We start from the raw sequence: 14,913 nt of genomic DNA, 5'->3' as shown, positions 1-14,913 counted from the left end.
AGGCGTCAGAGCCCAGCTGCTCAGAAACAGCCCCGCCAGCAGGAAACAGCTGCTGAGCCACAGATTCATGATGCTCCAGCTGTGAAGAAGAACAGGGATCTCAGGTGAAAGCTGCTGGTCACACAGGTGAAGATGAGTGAGGCTCACTGAAGCCGGTCAGCCTTTTAACACGATGCTTTCCAGTGTTTACATAACAGGAAGCCTACGCCCAGAATAAGGACAGTTTGTTTGCCAGCATGCCCCTGCAGGGTCAAAGGGCGTCAGGTCGGGTGTAGAACTTCATAAAGTCATTGCTGGCTTGATGTATCAAGCCAATTATTTTCTGATTTGTTAAATTGTCCTCGTCCACCGACGCAGACAAAACACAATGAGCACACAGAGCAGCACAGCACGAGGTCACTGTCACATGGCACGCTACGACCTCAGTGACCCCACTGAGACAACTCTGAGCAGCAGCTCACCCTGACCCCACACAGGCAGCTGGGCTCCAACGACCTGCCCTCAACTTCAATAAAGACACGTTGATGGACCATGAGGGAGCTTCTCCGACACGGCAACCTGGAGACCAGAGGAGCATTTGTTGAAGAAAAGGTGTCTTTGCACACAGCCAGCAGCAAAATGAGCTCTAATGTACATGAATGTTAGCTCAGATCGATCAGACAAACATGATGTGACATTCAATGACCGGCAAGAAGTCAACTCGGCCTGGAAGAGAACGAGGTTGAGCTGCTAAATTCTGATTGGTGGAAAAGAGACGTGACAGCAGGTTCATAGGTCAGACTCATGTTGAACTTATTGAGTGTGTTGTGTGAATAATTGTGGTTTAGAACAAGCAATGAAGGCTACATGCTAGAAAAGACACTGATAGTATCTAGTAGAGGTACTCACTGAAGGTAGTACTGTGAAACATTGTGGTACTTGTGAGTAAAGACACTGATAGTATCTAGTAGAGGTACTCACTGAAGGTAGTACTATGAAACATTGTGGTACTTGTGAGTAAAGACACTGATAGTATCTAGTAGAGGTACTCACTGAAGGTAGTACTATGAAACATTGTGGTACTTGTGAGTAAAGACACTGATAGTATCTAGTAGAGGTACTCACTGAAGGTAGTACTGTGAAACATTGTGGTACTTGTGAGTAAAGACACTGATAGTATCTAGTAGAGGTACTCACTGAAGGTAGTACTATGAAACATTGTGGTACTTGTGAGTAAAGACACTGATAGTATCTAGTAGAGGTACTCACTGAAGGTAGTACTGTGAAACATTGTGGTACTTGTGAGTAAAGACACTGATAGTATCTAGTAGAGGTACTCACTGAAGGTAGTACTATGAAACATTGTGGTACTTGTGAGTAAAGACACTGATAGTATCTAGTAGAGGTACTCACTGAAGGTAGTACTATGAAACATTGTGGTACTTGTGAGTAAAGACACTGATAGTATCTAGTAGAGGTACTCACTGAAGGTAGTACTATGAAACATTGTGGTACTTGTGAGTAAAGACACTGATAGTATCTAGTAGAGGTACTCACTGAAGGTAGTACTATGAAACATTGTGGTACTTGTGAGTAAAGACACTGATAGTATCTAGTAGAGGTACTCACTGAAGGTAGTACTATGAAACATTGTGGTACTTGTGAGTAAAGACACTGATAGTATCTAGTAGAGGTACTCACTGAAGGTAGTACTATGAAACATTGTGGTACTTGTGAGTAAAGACACTGATAGTATCTAGTAGAGGTACTCACTGAAGGTAGTACTATGAAACATTGTGGTACTTGTGAGTAAAGACACTGATAGTATCTAGTAGAGGTACTCACTGAAGGGCAAAACCTCTTCATGGCTTCAGGAAACAGGTAGAAGTTTAAAAGTAGAAGCTGGTGAAGACAGTTGGTCGAGGCGGATGTCTAAATATGATCTAATTATCCAGGAAATTATTCAATTTCTGTTGAAATTGAAAGCAATTGAAGGGCATGACCTCTGACCTGTGACTTGAGGAAAGAAAGGACAGAAGAAATAAAGGTTTCAAGGAAGAGATGAAAAAGCATCTCCAACCCCGACAAACCAGAAGAGGACGGATCTTTGCTGAAGTTGTGTTTCCACCAGAAGTAAAAGAATTGTTTCCACAAAGAACTCGTTTCCCTCGTAGGGAACGTTCAGCATGCGGGGAATGAAACTCCTTCAGAACGAGAAGCAGCTCGCTGTGTTTCCTCCACCGCCCGTCTGTCAGCCTTCATATGCCATGACTCACACGACGCACGCAGATTATGGAAATACAGACTAAAGTTAGGATTACCACCATCCGTCTGCTCACACAGACAGTTTGAAGCTTACGGTCGAATAATCTTCCTTTCAAAAGGTTGAACCTGATGTTTCAACCTGCACAAGAAACTGAAAGGACCAGAAACACTCTGAAGTACACACTAGATGTAGTACACACTAGATGTAGTACACACTAGATGTAGTACACACTAGATGTAGTACACACCATCTGTAGTACACACTAGATGTAGTACACACTAGATGTAGTACACACTAGATGTAGTACACACCATCTGTAGTACACACCATCTGTAGTACACACTAGATGTAGTACACACTAGATGTAGTACACACTAGATGTAGTACACACCAGATGTAGTACACACCAGATGTAGTACACACTAGATGTAGTACACACCAGATGTAGTACACACCATCTGTAGTACACACTAGATGTAGTACACACCATCTGTAGTACACACTAGATGTAGTACACACTAGATGTAGTACACACTAGATGTAGTACACACCATCTGTAGTACACACTAGATGTAGTACACACCAGATGTAGTACACACTAGATGTAGTACACACTAGATGTAGTACACACTAGATGTAGTACACACCATCTGTAGTACACACTAGATGTAGTACACACTAGATGTAGTACACACTAGATGTAGTACACACTAGATGTAGTACACACTAGATGTAGTACACACCATCTGTAGTACACACTAGATGAAGTACACACTAGATGTAGTACACACTAGATGTAGTACACACTAGATGTAGTACACACTAGATGTAGTACACACTAGATGTAGTACACACCATCTGTAGTACACACTAGATGTAGTACACACTAGATGTAGTACACACTAGATGTAGTACACACTAGATGTAGTACACACCATCTGTAGTACACACTAGATGAAGTACACACTAGATGTAGTACACACCAGATGTAGTACACACCATCTGTAGTACACACTAGATGAAGTACACACTAGATGTAGTACACACCATCTGTAGTACACACTAGATGTAGTACACACTAGATGTAGTACACACTAGATGTAGTACACACTAGATGTAGTACAGCTGGTTCCAGTAGTCATATGAACCCCAAATTAGTTATAATACTTGTATTATTTCATATGATTTTCTGCAAAAAGAAATTGCAAAAAATGAATGAATCATATTTGCAATGAAGTCTTTAGTTTCTTTCCCAACTCATTCTCCTGCAGTATTGTGTACCTGGAACAATCGTTTCATCCTATGAGGTTCTTACGCGATGGGAACGTTGTTTCTGTTCACTACGCCAGAAAGTACACTTTCAAAATAAAGTTTGGCACAGGAGGAAGTTTTATTTCTTCATAAAAAGAGCTCAAACAAAAGGCAGGAAGAGAAATCGACATTTCAGTTTTGACACGACAACTTTTAGAAAACATGGAGGAGCTGCGACCGCACAACCTGCAGACGACACAACGTGGTCGGAAAGAATTTAACTTAATTCACAATCGTGACAGGAAATGAGTCCGTAATGTGTTTTAAAACCACTGCAATATTTTAATTACAGCTTTCATATTTTGTTAATTTTTCATATTTGATCTGGTGTTTTAAAATTCAAAGTATTAAGAACACTTTACTTTGAAAATCATGCATGCACAAAAGCACAGCATTTCAATATTTTATTTTGAAAACCATGAATCATTGTGATTTTCAAATCAAAGGATTTTTAGTGATTTGACTTTGATTGACAGGTAAGTGTCTTTCATTGAGAAGTAAATTTGCTTTTCTTGTTATGTTTGTTTTGTTTTTGAATGCAGAGACCAAAAATACAAAAATATACAAAAATATATAAAAATATAACAAAATAAAAAATTTGATCGGCACCAAGTAAAATTATTTATCAAAACTAAAACCTTTGCATTGATAAAATACAACATGAAAGCATGAAGACAAAAAAATATCAGACATGTTTTATGTTTTCAAAAAACAAAATTCACTATGAACCCCAAAAAATAAAATAAACACTTTGCGCTAAAGTCTGTTTTTGTGACACTTGTTTAAAATAAAAACTAGTGCAGCTGTTTTTATGGTGTTTTCTGTGTTTTTGTCAACAAAGAAAAAATATTTAAAACAAGAGATGGACGAGTATTCAACAGGAAGTACTTTCAGGGAAGATCCCCCTTCAAAATAAAACCATGAAAACAAGCGAGAGTCTTGACTCTTTCCTCTGGAGCCTCTCACATCCTCTGAGGCGGAGCAGCTCTCATCAGCATCACGGAGAGTTTTCTCTTCAAGGAAAACAAACGGCAGCAAGAAGGAAAGAAGTTCAGCAAAGAAAACTCTCTCAAAGGGAAAAACTGCTGGAACTCCTGATCCCACATAAACAGGCTTAGTGTAAGGCGAGGAGGAAGAGGAGGAAGAGGAGGAAGAGGAGGAGAGGAAGAGGAGGAGGCTGCAAGGCAGACAGCAGGATTAAAGACCTTCGTCTCAGACTCACTGAAACACAAACCTGAGCCTGAAGCAGTTTGTTTGTTCTGAGAAAATCTGAAGTTAAAACCAAAGAATGAAAACAACAAACGTCTGTGATGACATGTGACTGTGCGACGTGAAGCGAGGACTTCAATGACAGTACGGAAGCTCAAAGAGGTCAAAAGTGATGTTGTGATTTTATACGATATAGAATGATTTTTATTATTTAAATACATATTTGAACTAATAGTGAGTTTAATTATTTCACAAATTGAAAAGTTGATGTGAAAGTAAAATGTATTGTTTAGTGTCAACAATTAAATAATTTAGACTTTTCTTCTTTTTGTTTTTCCTACAAACTTAATATAAACAATCTAATAGTTTATGGAATGCATTTTCCCAAAGAAGCTCATGTGAACCCACCGGATACGAGATGTGTGTGGCTGAAGGGCTGCCACGTCCATGCAGCGCTCAGACAAAGTTCAAAAAGAAACACCAGTATGTTCCTCTCTGAAACGGTACACAACGTGGTGTCAGAACCACACACAGTGTCCCCACAATGCTGCTGTTTCAACATCAGTGTGTCCCCACAATGCTGCTGTTTCAACATCAGTGTGTCCCCACAATGCTGCTGTTTCAACATCAGTGTGTCCCCACAATGCTGCTGTTTCAACATCAGTGTGTCCCCACAATGCTGCTGTTTCAACATCAGTGTGTCCCCACAATGCTGCTGTTTCAACATCAGTGTGTCCCCACAATGCTGCTGTTTCAACATCAGTGTGTCCCCACAATGCTGCTGTTTCAACATCAGTGTGTCCCCACAATGCTGCTGTTTCAACATCAGTGTGTCCCCACAAAAACAACAGAATCATGTAAACTTCAGTCAGCAGAAGAAACGTCTTGGGATCCAAACAGGATGTGAAGCGCTGAGCGTCCTTTCTTTTCCTCAGGCTGTCACCCTCTCAGGCCCCGCCCCCTCAGGCCCCGCCCCTCAGGCTGCTGCCCCCTCAGGCCCCGCCCCTCAGGCTGCTGCCCCCTCGGGCCCCGCCCCTCAGGCCCCGCCCCTCAGGCCCCGCCCCTCAGGCCCCGCCCCTCAGGCCCCGCCCCTCAGGCCGCCTGTCAGGAGATCCGGTAGTCGAAGGTGTCCTTCTCCATGTAGTCCGTCCAGCTGGAGGCCGCCATGCTGCGGTACGGGTCCAGCAGGATGCGGAAGCAGCGCACGATCAGCAGGCCCAGGAACACGAAGAGGATGAGGACGAAGATGAAGGCCGCCTGCTGCTCCACCGAGAGGAAGGGGGCGGAGACGGAGGAGGAGGAAGAGGAGGAAGAGGAGGAGTCTGATTCTGAAGCAGAGAAGGTGCTGCTGTAGAGGTCGTCGGCCATGTTGGATTCTGAAGAGGAAAACAAATGGAGAGACCTCAAACATGAATCTATTGTTCTATACATATATATGTATATATATATATATATATATATATATATATATATATATATATATATATATATATATACATATATATATATATGTATATATATGTGTATATATATACATATATATGTATATATATATACATATATATGTATGTATATATATATACACATATATATATATACATAAATATATATATATATATATATATATATATATATACATATATATATATATACTGCCTAATATTTGGAGTGCACACACACGAGTCATCTGTCCAGCAGATTGTAGCTCAGCGCTGCTCATCCACGTCCCTGCAGAGCTGTGTGTGTAATAAAATGATGCTCCATCATCATCATCATCATCATCATCATCATCATCATCATCATCATCATCATCATCATCATCTTTAGGTTACATAACTACTGACCGTCATTAACCCCTTGTTACCATCAAACATATTTCACCCTGTGTGTGTGTCTGTGTGTGTGTCTGTTGTGACGGCCCTCTGTGTGTGCAGGTGGGCGGGGCAGAGCTGGTCGTCAGGAGCGTGGGCACACCTGGGCTGGTCGTCAAGAGCGTGGGCACACCTGGGCTGGTCGTCAGGAGCGTGGGCACACCTGGGCTGGTCGTCAGGAGCGTGGGCACACCTGGGCCGGTCGTCAGGAACGTGGGCACACCTGGGCCGGTCGTCAGGAGCGTGGGCACACCTGGGCCGGTCGTCAGGAGCGTGGGCACACCTGGGCCGGTCGTCAGGAGCGTGGGCACACCTGGGCTGGTCGTCAAGAGCGTGGGCACACCTGGGCTGGTCGTCAGGAGCGTGGGCACACCTGGGCTGGTCGTCAAGAGCGTGGGCACACCTGGGCTGGTCGTTAGGAGCGTGGGCACACCTGGGCCGGTCGTCAGGAGCGTGGGCACACCTGGGCCGGTCGTCAGGAACGTGGGCACACCTGGGCCGGTCGTCAGGAGCGTGGGCACACCTGGGCCGGTCGTCAGGAGCGTGGGCACACCTGGGCCGGTCGTCAGGAGCGTGGGCACACCTGGGCCGGTCGTCAGGAGCGTGGGCACACCTGGGCTGGTCGTCAAGAGCGTGGGCACACCTGGGCTGGTCGTCAGGAGCGTGGGCACACCTGGGCTGGTCGTCAGGAGCGTGGGCACACCTGGGCCGGTCGTCAGGAACGTGGGCACACCTGGGCCGGTCGTCAGGAGCGTGGGCACACCTGGGCCGGTCGTCAGGAGCGTGGGCACACCTGGGCTGGTCGTCAAGAGCGTGGGCACACCTGGGCTGGTCGTCAGGAGCGTGGGCACACCTGGGCTGGTCGTCAGGAGCGTGGGCACACCTGGGCTGGTCGTCAGGAACGTGGGCACACCTGGGCCGGTCATCAGGAACGTGGGCACACCTGGGCCGGTCGTCAGGAGCGTGGGCACACCTGGGCCGGTCGGTGGCCCCTCCCTTACGAGGCCCTGTGGCCCGGTCGCTCTCGCTGGGTGTCTGGTTTGTCTTTTGTTTACAAGTAAATAAATCCTACTTGTTGTTAAGCCGCTAACTTCTCCCGCGTGTTCCCTCCTGTTGTCAGGGCCACACCGCCTGGTTCCTGACAGGTGGGGCTCGTCCCATTTTGATTGGTCGAGGCTGTTTTGCTGCTGGGACATGGTTTTGTTTGAGACACGGTGGTTTGTCTTGACTTCTGTGGCGTGTCCCTGTCAGGTGAAGGATGGCCGGTCCGTTGGTCCTGTGTGGTTTGTTGTGTTTGTGTGTTGTGCGGCCAGAGCGGTGGTGTCGGGGACATCCAGGGCTGTCAGGTGGGCACCCAGCTCGCTGGGGGCCGAACCCAGCTGCTGGTTTCAGTGGTTAAAGAGCCTCCCGCTGACCCACATGAGACCAGGGTCAGGGAGTGGTTTCTGACACTGTAATTGTGTGTGTGTGTGTGTGTGTGTGTGTGTGTGTGTGTGTGTGTGTGTGTGTGTGTGTGAGACGCTGAAAATTGCAGATTAATAATTGAATTTACAAAGACAGAAATGTTCACGATTCTGTTTATGAGTCCTTAAGAAATCAAGATGCCTACGGTAACCATGGCAACTGCCAGAAACCAAGATGGCGGCTGCCAGAAACCAAGATGGCGGCCGCCAGAAACTGAAGTGTGATGTCAAATTCAAATTATACTTTAAGAATTTAAAGTGAAAGAACTGCAGAGTTTCATCACTTCATGTGTTGTTGTAGATTATTGATGAACGCGTTCATAACACACACACACGCACACACACACGCACACACACACACACACACACACACACACACGCACACACACACACACACACACACACACGCACACACACACACACACACACACACACGCAGCAGTTGTGTGTGTGTCAGATGGACGTCTTTGTGTGTCTGCCTGCACGTGTTTCTTACTGTAACAATCTAAATATAAGTTGTGGATATTAATACTCTGACAGCTCGTCAGGTTCCTACTGAGCGCGTGCAGACGCTGCCGTCTCTCCACCTCCTGGAGGTGTGAAGCAATATGAACATGCTCCTTCCTCCTGTGACACCACCAACACTGGAGCCAGGTCCAGGTCCAGGTCCAGGACCAGGTCCAGGACCAGGATCAGGACCAGGACCAGGTCTGAACAGGACTAAGTCTGATCGGGATCAAAACCGGCGGACACGACCTGAACCCAGAAAAATTGCTTCCCAGGAACATTCGTCTTCTCTTCCTTTCCAGCAGTGAGACAGGAGGTGGATATCGAGCAGGACATGGTTAGCTTAGCTTAGCATAGTGACCGGACCACACGCCAGAGGTCCTGGAGGTCTCGAGCGCCCGACATGTGCAGCAGGAAGTGACCTCGTCCTTCCAGCTCACAACCCGCCAATAAAAACACAAACTGATGATGGTGAGATGTTTGTGTGGCGACTCATTTCAGTCATGTGTGTCTTTGTGGTTGTCTTCAGTGTCTTTGTGGTTGTCTTCAGTGTCTTTGTGGTTGTCTTCAGTGTCTTTGTGGTTGTCTTTAGTGTCTTTGTGGTTGTCTTCAGTGTCTTTGTGGTTGTCTTCAGTGTCTTTGTGGTTGTCTTTAGTGTCTTTGTGGTTGTCTTTAGTGTCTTTGTGGTTGTCTTCAGTGTCTTTGTGGTTGTCTTCAGTGTCTTTGTGGTTGTCTTTAGTGTCTTTGTGGTTGTCTTCAGTGTCTTTGTGGTTGTCTTCAGTGTCTTTGTGGTTGTCTTCAGTGTCTTTGTGGTAATTGGACCCGAGGAGTCCGACCAGGATTCAGGTGAAACAAACACACTGACATTAGAAGAGAAGTTGGGACTCACCTCTCAGCGACGGTCTGGGTGGTGGTCTGGGTGGTGGTCTGGGTGGTGGTCTGGGTGGTGGTCTGGGTGGTGGTCTGGGTGGTGGTCTGGGTGGTGAACTAGTTCTCTTCTTCTGTTTCCTCTCCGGAGTCTTCAGCCGTCCGATTGGAAGCTTTTCATTTCATTTGTATTTCTATATTTCTTCCTCTGCTGCTGCTGCTCTCTCTCTCTCTGTCTCTCTCTCTCTCTCTCTCTCTCTCTCTCTCTCTCTCTCTCTCGCTCTCTCTCTCTCTCTCTCTCTCTCTCTCTGTCTCTCTCTGTCTGTCTCTCTCTCTGTCTCTCTCTCTCTCTCTGTCTCTGTCTCTCTCTCTGTCTCTGTCTCTCTCTCTCTCTCTCTCTCTCTCTCTGTCTCTCTCTGTCTCTCTCTGTCTCTCTGTCTCTCTCTCTCTCTCTCTCTCTCTCTCTCTCTCTGTCTCTCTCTCTCTCTCTGTCTCTCTCTCTCTCTCTCTCTCTCTCTCTCTCTCTCTGTCTCTCTCTCTCTCTCTCTCTCTCTCTCTGTCTCTCTCTCTCTCTCTCTCTCTCTCTCTCTCTCTGTCTCTCTCTCTCTCTGTCTCTCTCTGTCTCTCTCTCTCTCTCTCTCTCTCTCTGTCTCTCTCTCTCTCTCTCTCTCTCTCTCTCTCTGTCTCTCTCTCTCTCTCTCTCTCTCTCTCTCTGTCTCTCTCTCTCTCTCTCTCTCTCTCTCTCTCTCTCTCTCTCTCTCTCTCTCTCTTTCCTGCTTCAACAACAACGATGCTGGCTGTGTGTCGTTGCTCGTGGCAACCAGTTGCTATAGCGATGGACCAGAGCTTATTGGGAGACGAAGGTGATGATGGAGACTGTGTGTGTGTGTGTGTGTGTGTGTGTGTGTGTGTGTGTGTTACATGTAAAGTGTTGTATTGAAGTTCTCTTAGACATTAACTTTCACTTCAACGCGTCTGATTGAGTTCATTCTTGTGATTTGAGACTTTTCATGTAAAAACAAACTCCTTCCTGCCCTCTGGTGGACAAACAGATACTGAAGCGTGTGTGTGTGTGTGTGTGTGTGTGTGTGTGTGTGTATACTCAGGACTCTTTTACCTCCGTGTGACTGGAACAAACACACATCGTGTAAATATCGATGTTATAACTCAAACACACTTTCAATCTTCTGTTAAAGCGGCCGAGATGTTTGACCTCTCAGACTCAGAGGTCACGTCAGCTCAGGTCACGCTCACAGTGTAGGGACTCCGCTCTGACTCCACTGTAACGAGGGAGTGAGGTCCCATAGAGGAGGAGGATGATGAAGAGTCACATGATGATGAAGAGTGACATGATGATGAAGAGCCACATGATGATGAAGAGTCACATGGTGTCCCTGAAAGTCCAACTGGATGTTGAAATGCTGACTCAGTTGGGTCTGTGAGGACGAGCCATGCAGCTCAGTGGAGCCACTGGGGGGCGCTGTGGCCCTTCCTCTGCTCAGTGGAGCCACTGGGGGGCGCTGTGGCCCTTCCTCTGCTCAGTGGAGCCACTGGGGGCGCTGTGGCCCTTCCTCTGCTCAGTGGAGCCACTGGGGGCGCTGTGGCCCTTCCTCTGCTCAGTGGAGCCACTGGGGGGCGCTGTGGCCCTTCCTCTGCTCAGTGGAGCCACTGGGGGCGCTGTGGCCCTTCCTCTGCTCAGTGGAGCCACTGGGGGGCGCTGTGGCCCTTCCTCTGCTCAGTGGAGCCACTGGGGGGCGCTGTGGCCCTTCCTCTGCTCAGAGCAGCTCTCTGGCTGCAGACGGAGGGTCCTGGTGGCTCATGCAGGCGCTCGAGGCCTCGCTCATGGACGGGAGTGAAAGTCCAGCCGCCCGGAGACAGCGGACGTCCCCGTCAGCTCCGGTCCGGAGGGCTCGAGAGCAGCGAGCGGGTTGTGGGTCTGGAAACAAAAGCCTGGACTGGACGGACCGCGTGCACGAGAACCAGCATGACACACACTCATGGCTCTGCCGTCTCCTCGCCTCTCTGGACCGCGTTACCCAGAAGCCCCTGTGAGGGCCCACGACCACGCCTCTCTCTGATGACTGACAGGAAGCTGTGATGAGCTGCTGTCAGAGGAGGAAGATGAGGAAGAGGAAGAAGAGGAAGGGAAATCCAACAGCAGGCGTGGTTTATGTTCCACATCCAGACGATAATCAGATCTTCATGTTTTACTCCACAAAGTCCACCTGCAGGCCACCACCTGCAGGCCACCACCTGCAGGCCACCACCTGGAGACCACCACCTGCAGACCACCACCTGGAGACCACCACCTGGAGGCCACCACCTGGAGACCACCACCTGCAGACCACCACCTGCAGACCACCACCTGAAGGCCACCACCTGAAGGCCACCACCTGGAGACCACCACCTGGAGGCCACCACCTGCAGACCACCACCTGAAGGCCACCACCTGGAGACCACCACCTGGAGGCCACCACCTGGAGATCACCACCTGGAGACCACCACCTGCAGACCACCACCTGGAGACCACCACCTGGAGGCCACCACCTGGAGACCACCACCTGCAGACCACCACCTGCAGGCCACCACGTGCAGACCACCACCTGCAGGCCACCACCTGGAGACCACCACCTGGAGACCACCACCTGGAGGCCACCACCTGAAGGCCACCACCTGGAGACCACCACCTGGAGGCCACCACCTGGAGACCACCACCTGCAGACCACCACCTGGAGACCACCACCTGCAGACCACCACCTGGAGACCAGCACCTGCAGACCACCACCTGCAGACCACCACCTGCAGGCCACCACCTGCAGACCACCACCTGCAGACCACCACCTGCAGACCACCACCTGGAGGCCACCACCTGAAGGCCACCACCTGGAGACCACCACCTGCAGACCACCACCTGGAGACCACCACCTGAAGGCCACCACCTGGAGACCACCACCTGCAGACCACCACCTGGAGACCACCACCTGCAGACCACCACCTGCAGACCACCACCTGCAGACCACCACCTGCAGACCACCACCTGGAGGCCACCACCTGGAGGCCACCACCTGCAGACCACCACCTGGAGGCCACCACCTGGAGACCACCACCTGCAGACCACCACCTGCAGACCACCACCTGGTGGCCTCATTGTCAACAACAGTGTGTACATGTTGCTTAGCAACAGCGAGGAGCCTGAAGCTGCCGAGCAGGAAACAACTTTTATATTTTTATGGTTTATTTATGACAAACATGATGCAGGTTCAGGTCAGTGGTGTCAGGTTGCTACACACACACACACACACACACACACACACACACACACACACACACACACACACACACACACACACACACAGATCACAGGAGCTCTCATGAATAACAGTGACTCATGTTTTGTTCCCTGAGGGAGATCAATTTAATCTGCTCTAAAGGTGTGTGTGTGTGTGTGTGTGTGTGTGTGTGTGTGTGTGTGTGTGTGTTTTAAATAAGGACATAGGTGACAAGCGGTTGGTGGAACACTGACTTTTAACCTCTAAAAGCTTTTTCCAAAGAAAAACTTTGGTCATGAATTTTGGAAACGACACAAAAAAAATCTTCTGAATTATTAATAAAAACATGAATTTTACAGCGACAGGATGAAATCTTCTTCCTGCTTTGTTCTGTTTTTACACTACAAACATGGTGGAGAGAGAAGCTTCAACACATGAAGCATAGACTTCTATACAACCAGAAGAGTCGCCCCCTGGTGGTCAGGAGAGAGAATGCAGCTGTAACACATGAAGCATAGACTTCTATACAACCAGAAGAGTCGCCCCCTGGTGGTCAGGAGAGAGAATGCAGCTGTAACACATGAAGCATAGACTTCTATACAACCAGAGGAGTCGCCCCCTGGTGGTCAGGAGAGAGAATGCAGCTGTAACACATGAAGCATAGACTTCTATACAACCAGAGGAGTCGCCCCCTGGTGGTCAGGAGAGAGAATGCAGCTGTAACACATGAAGCATAGACTTCTATACAACCAGAGGAGTCGCCCCCTGGTGGTCAGGAGAGAGAATGCAGCTGTAACACATGAAGCATAGACTTCTATACAACCAGAGGAGTCGCCCCCTGGTGGTCAGGAGAGAGAATGCAGCTTTAACACATGAAGCATAGACTTCTATACAACCAGAGGAGTCGCCCCCTGGTGGTCAGGAGAGAGAATGCAGCTTTAACACATGAAGCATAGACTTCTATACAACCAGAGGAGTCGCCCCCTGGTGGTCAGGAGAGCGGATGCTTCACTCTTCATCACTTCCTGTCTGAACAGAAACTCCTCTGATCGTTTTTAACCTAAAAGAAGCTTCAAAGCGGCAACATCAAAACACACAAGTAGACGCTTCATACAGTCCACTGTCAGCTCAGGTGTGTTCTAACACACACACACACACACACACACACACACACACACACACACACACACACACACACACACATCTAGATATTCTGTGTGAAGTTTGTTTTATCAAAGTAAGAATCTTTCAGCTCTTATTTCACTTTCTCACCCGACAGAAAACATGTTTTAGATGTTGAAACTCTCAGATGTCCGATTGTCTTTGAATACAAAAAGTACACACACACACACACACACACACACACACACACACACACACACACACACACACACACACACACACACACCTCACTAACACACACACACACACACACACACACACACACACACACACCTCACTAACACACACACACACACACACACACACACACACACACACACACACACACACACCTCACTAACACACACACACACACACACACACACACACACACACCTCACTAACACACACACACACACACACACACACACACACACACACACACACACACACACACACACACACACACACCTCACTAACACACACACACACACACACACACACACACACACACACACACCTCACTAACACACACACACACACTTCACTAACACAAAACACAAAAGATATTTTTGGGAAAAATAGCCCAAAATTAAATGAAACAAAAACAAAAAATAAAAACACTTTTACCCCAAAAGATTTCTTCAATTTATAAAAACGTATTTTTAAAAATCTTTTTTTACATTTTCTAAAATGTTTTTCATTCTTCAATTCTTCACAAACGTCTTTCTATAAAACAAATCAACTTATTACAAAAATACTTTTATTCTACGGAATAATTGGTATTTCTGTAAAAAAAAAAGAAGAGAAGAAATCAAGTTATTAAACATGTTTTCTAAAATGTCCTGATGTTGCAGATAAAGACAAGAAGAAGAAGAAGAAGATGAAGAAGATGAAGAAGATGAAAAAGAAGGAGAAGAAGAAGATGAAGAAGAAGAAGAAGAAGGAGAAGATGAAGAAGAAGAAGATGAAGAAGATGAAGAAGATGAAAAAGAAGGAGAAGAAGAAGA

The 14,913-nt window shown here is 47.4% G+C and overlaps 1 protein-coding gene and 1 long non-coding RNA gene across 2 annotated transcripts in view; one reads left to right on the top strand and one right to left on the bottom strand.

Annotated features, from left to right (window-relative positions):
- Window positions 1-5,869: 5,869 nt before the first annotated feature.
- LOC137780682 (cortexin-2-like) lies at window positions 5,870-9,659 on the bottom strand. Its single transcript, XM_068568849.1, has 2 exons — window positions 9,496-9,659; window positions 5,870-6,141 (listed from the first exon to the last, which is right to left on the bottom strand). Exon 2 carries the CDS (start codon window positions 6,131-6,133, stop codon window positions 5,870-5,872), a length of 264 nt encoding a protein of 87 aa, XP_068424950.1. The 5' UTR covers window positions 6,134-6,141; window positions 9,496-9,659.
- A 2,969-nt stretch (window positions 9,660-12,628) lies between these two features.
- The window catches only part of LOC137780680 (uncharacterized), a 7,128-nt gene continuing 4,843 nt past the window's right edge, over window positions 12,629-14,913 (top strand). Inside the window, exon 1 of the long non-coding RNA XR_011077157.1 lies at window positions 12,629-12,737. This is a non-coding gene — a long non-coding RNA (uncharacterized lncRNA). The remainder of the gene's footprint in view (window positions 12,738-14,913) is intronic.

This window comes from Clinocottus analis, unplaced genomic scaffold (assembly GCF_023055335.1).
Source record: "Clinocottus analis isolate CAN_PGR_092001 unplaced genomic scaffold, fCliAna1.0.p SCAF_81, whole genome shotgun sequence".
NCBI classification, from domain to species: Eukaryota; Metazoa; Chordata; class Actinopteri; order Perciformes; family Cottidae; genus Clinocottus; species Clinocottus analis.
Note: the sequence above shows the minus strand (reverse complement) of the source record. Positions and strands in the feature narration are given on the sequence as shown.

Coding starts and splice junctions, on each gene's coding strand:
- LOC137780682 (XM_068568849.1), bottom strand. CDS start 6,133: ATGGCCGACGACCTCTACAGCAGCACCTTCTCTGCTTCAGAATCAGAC.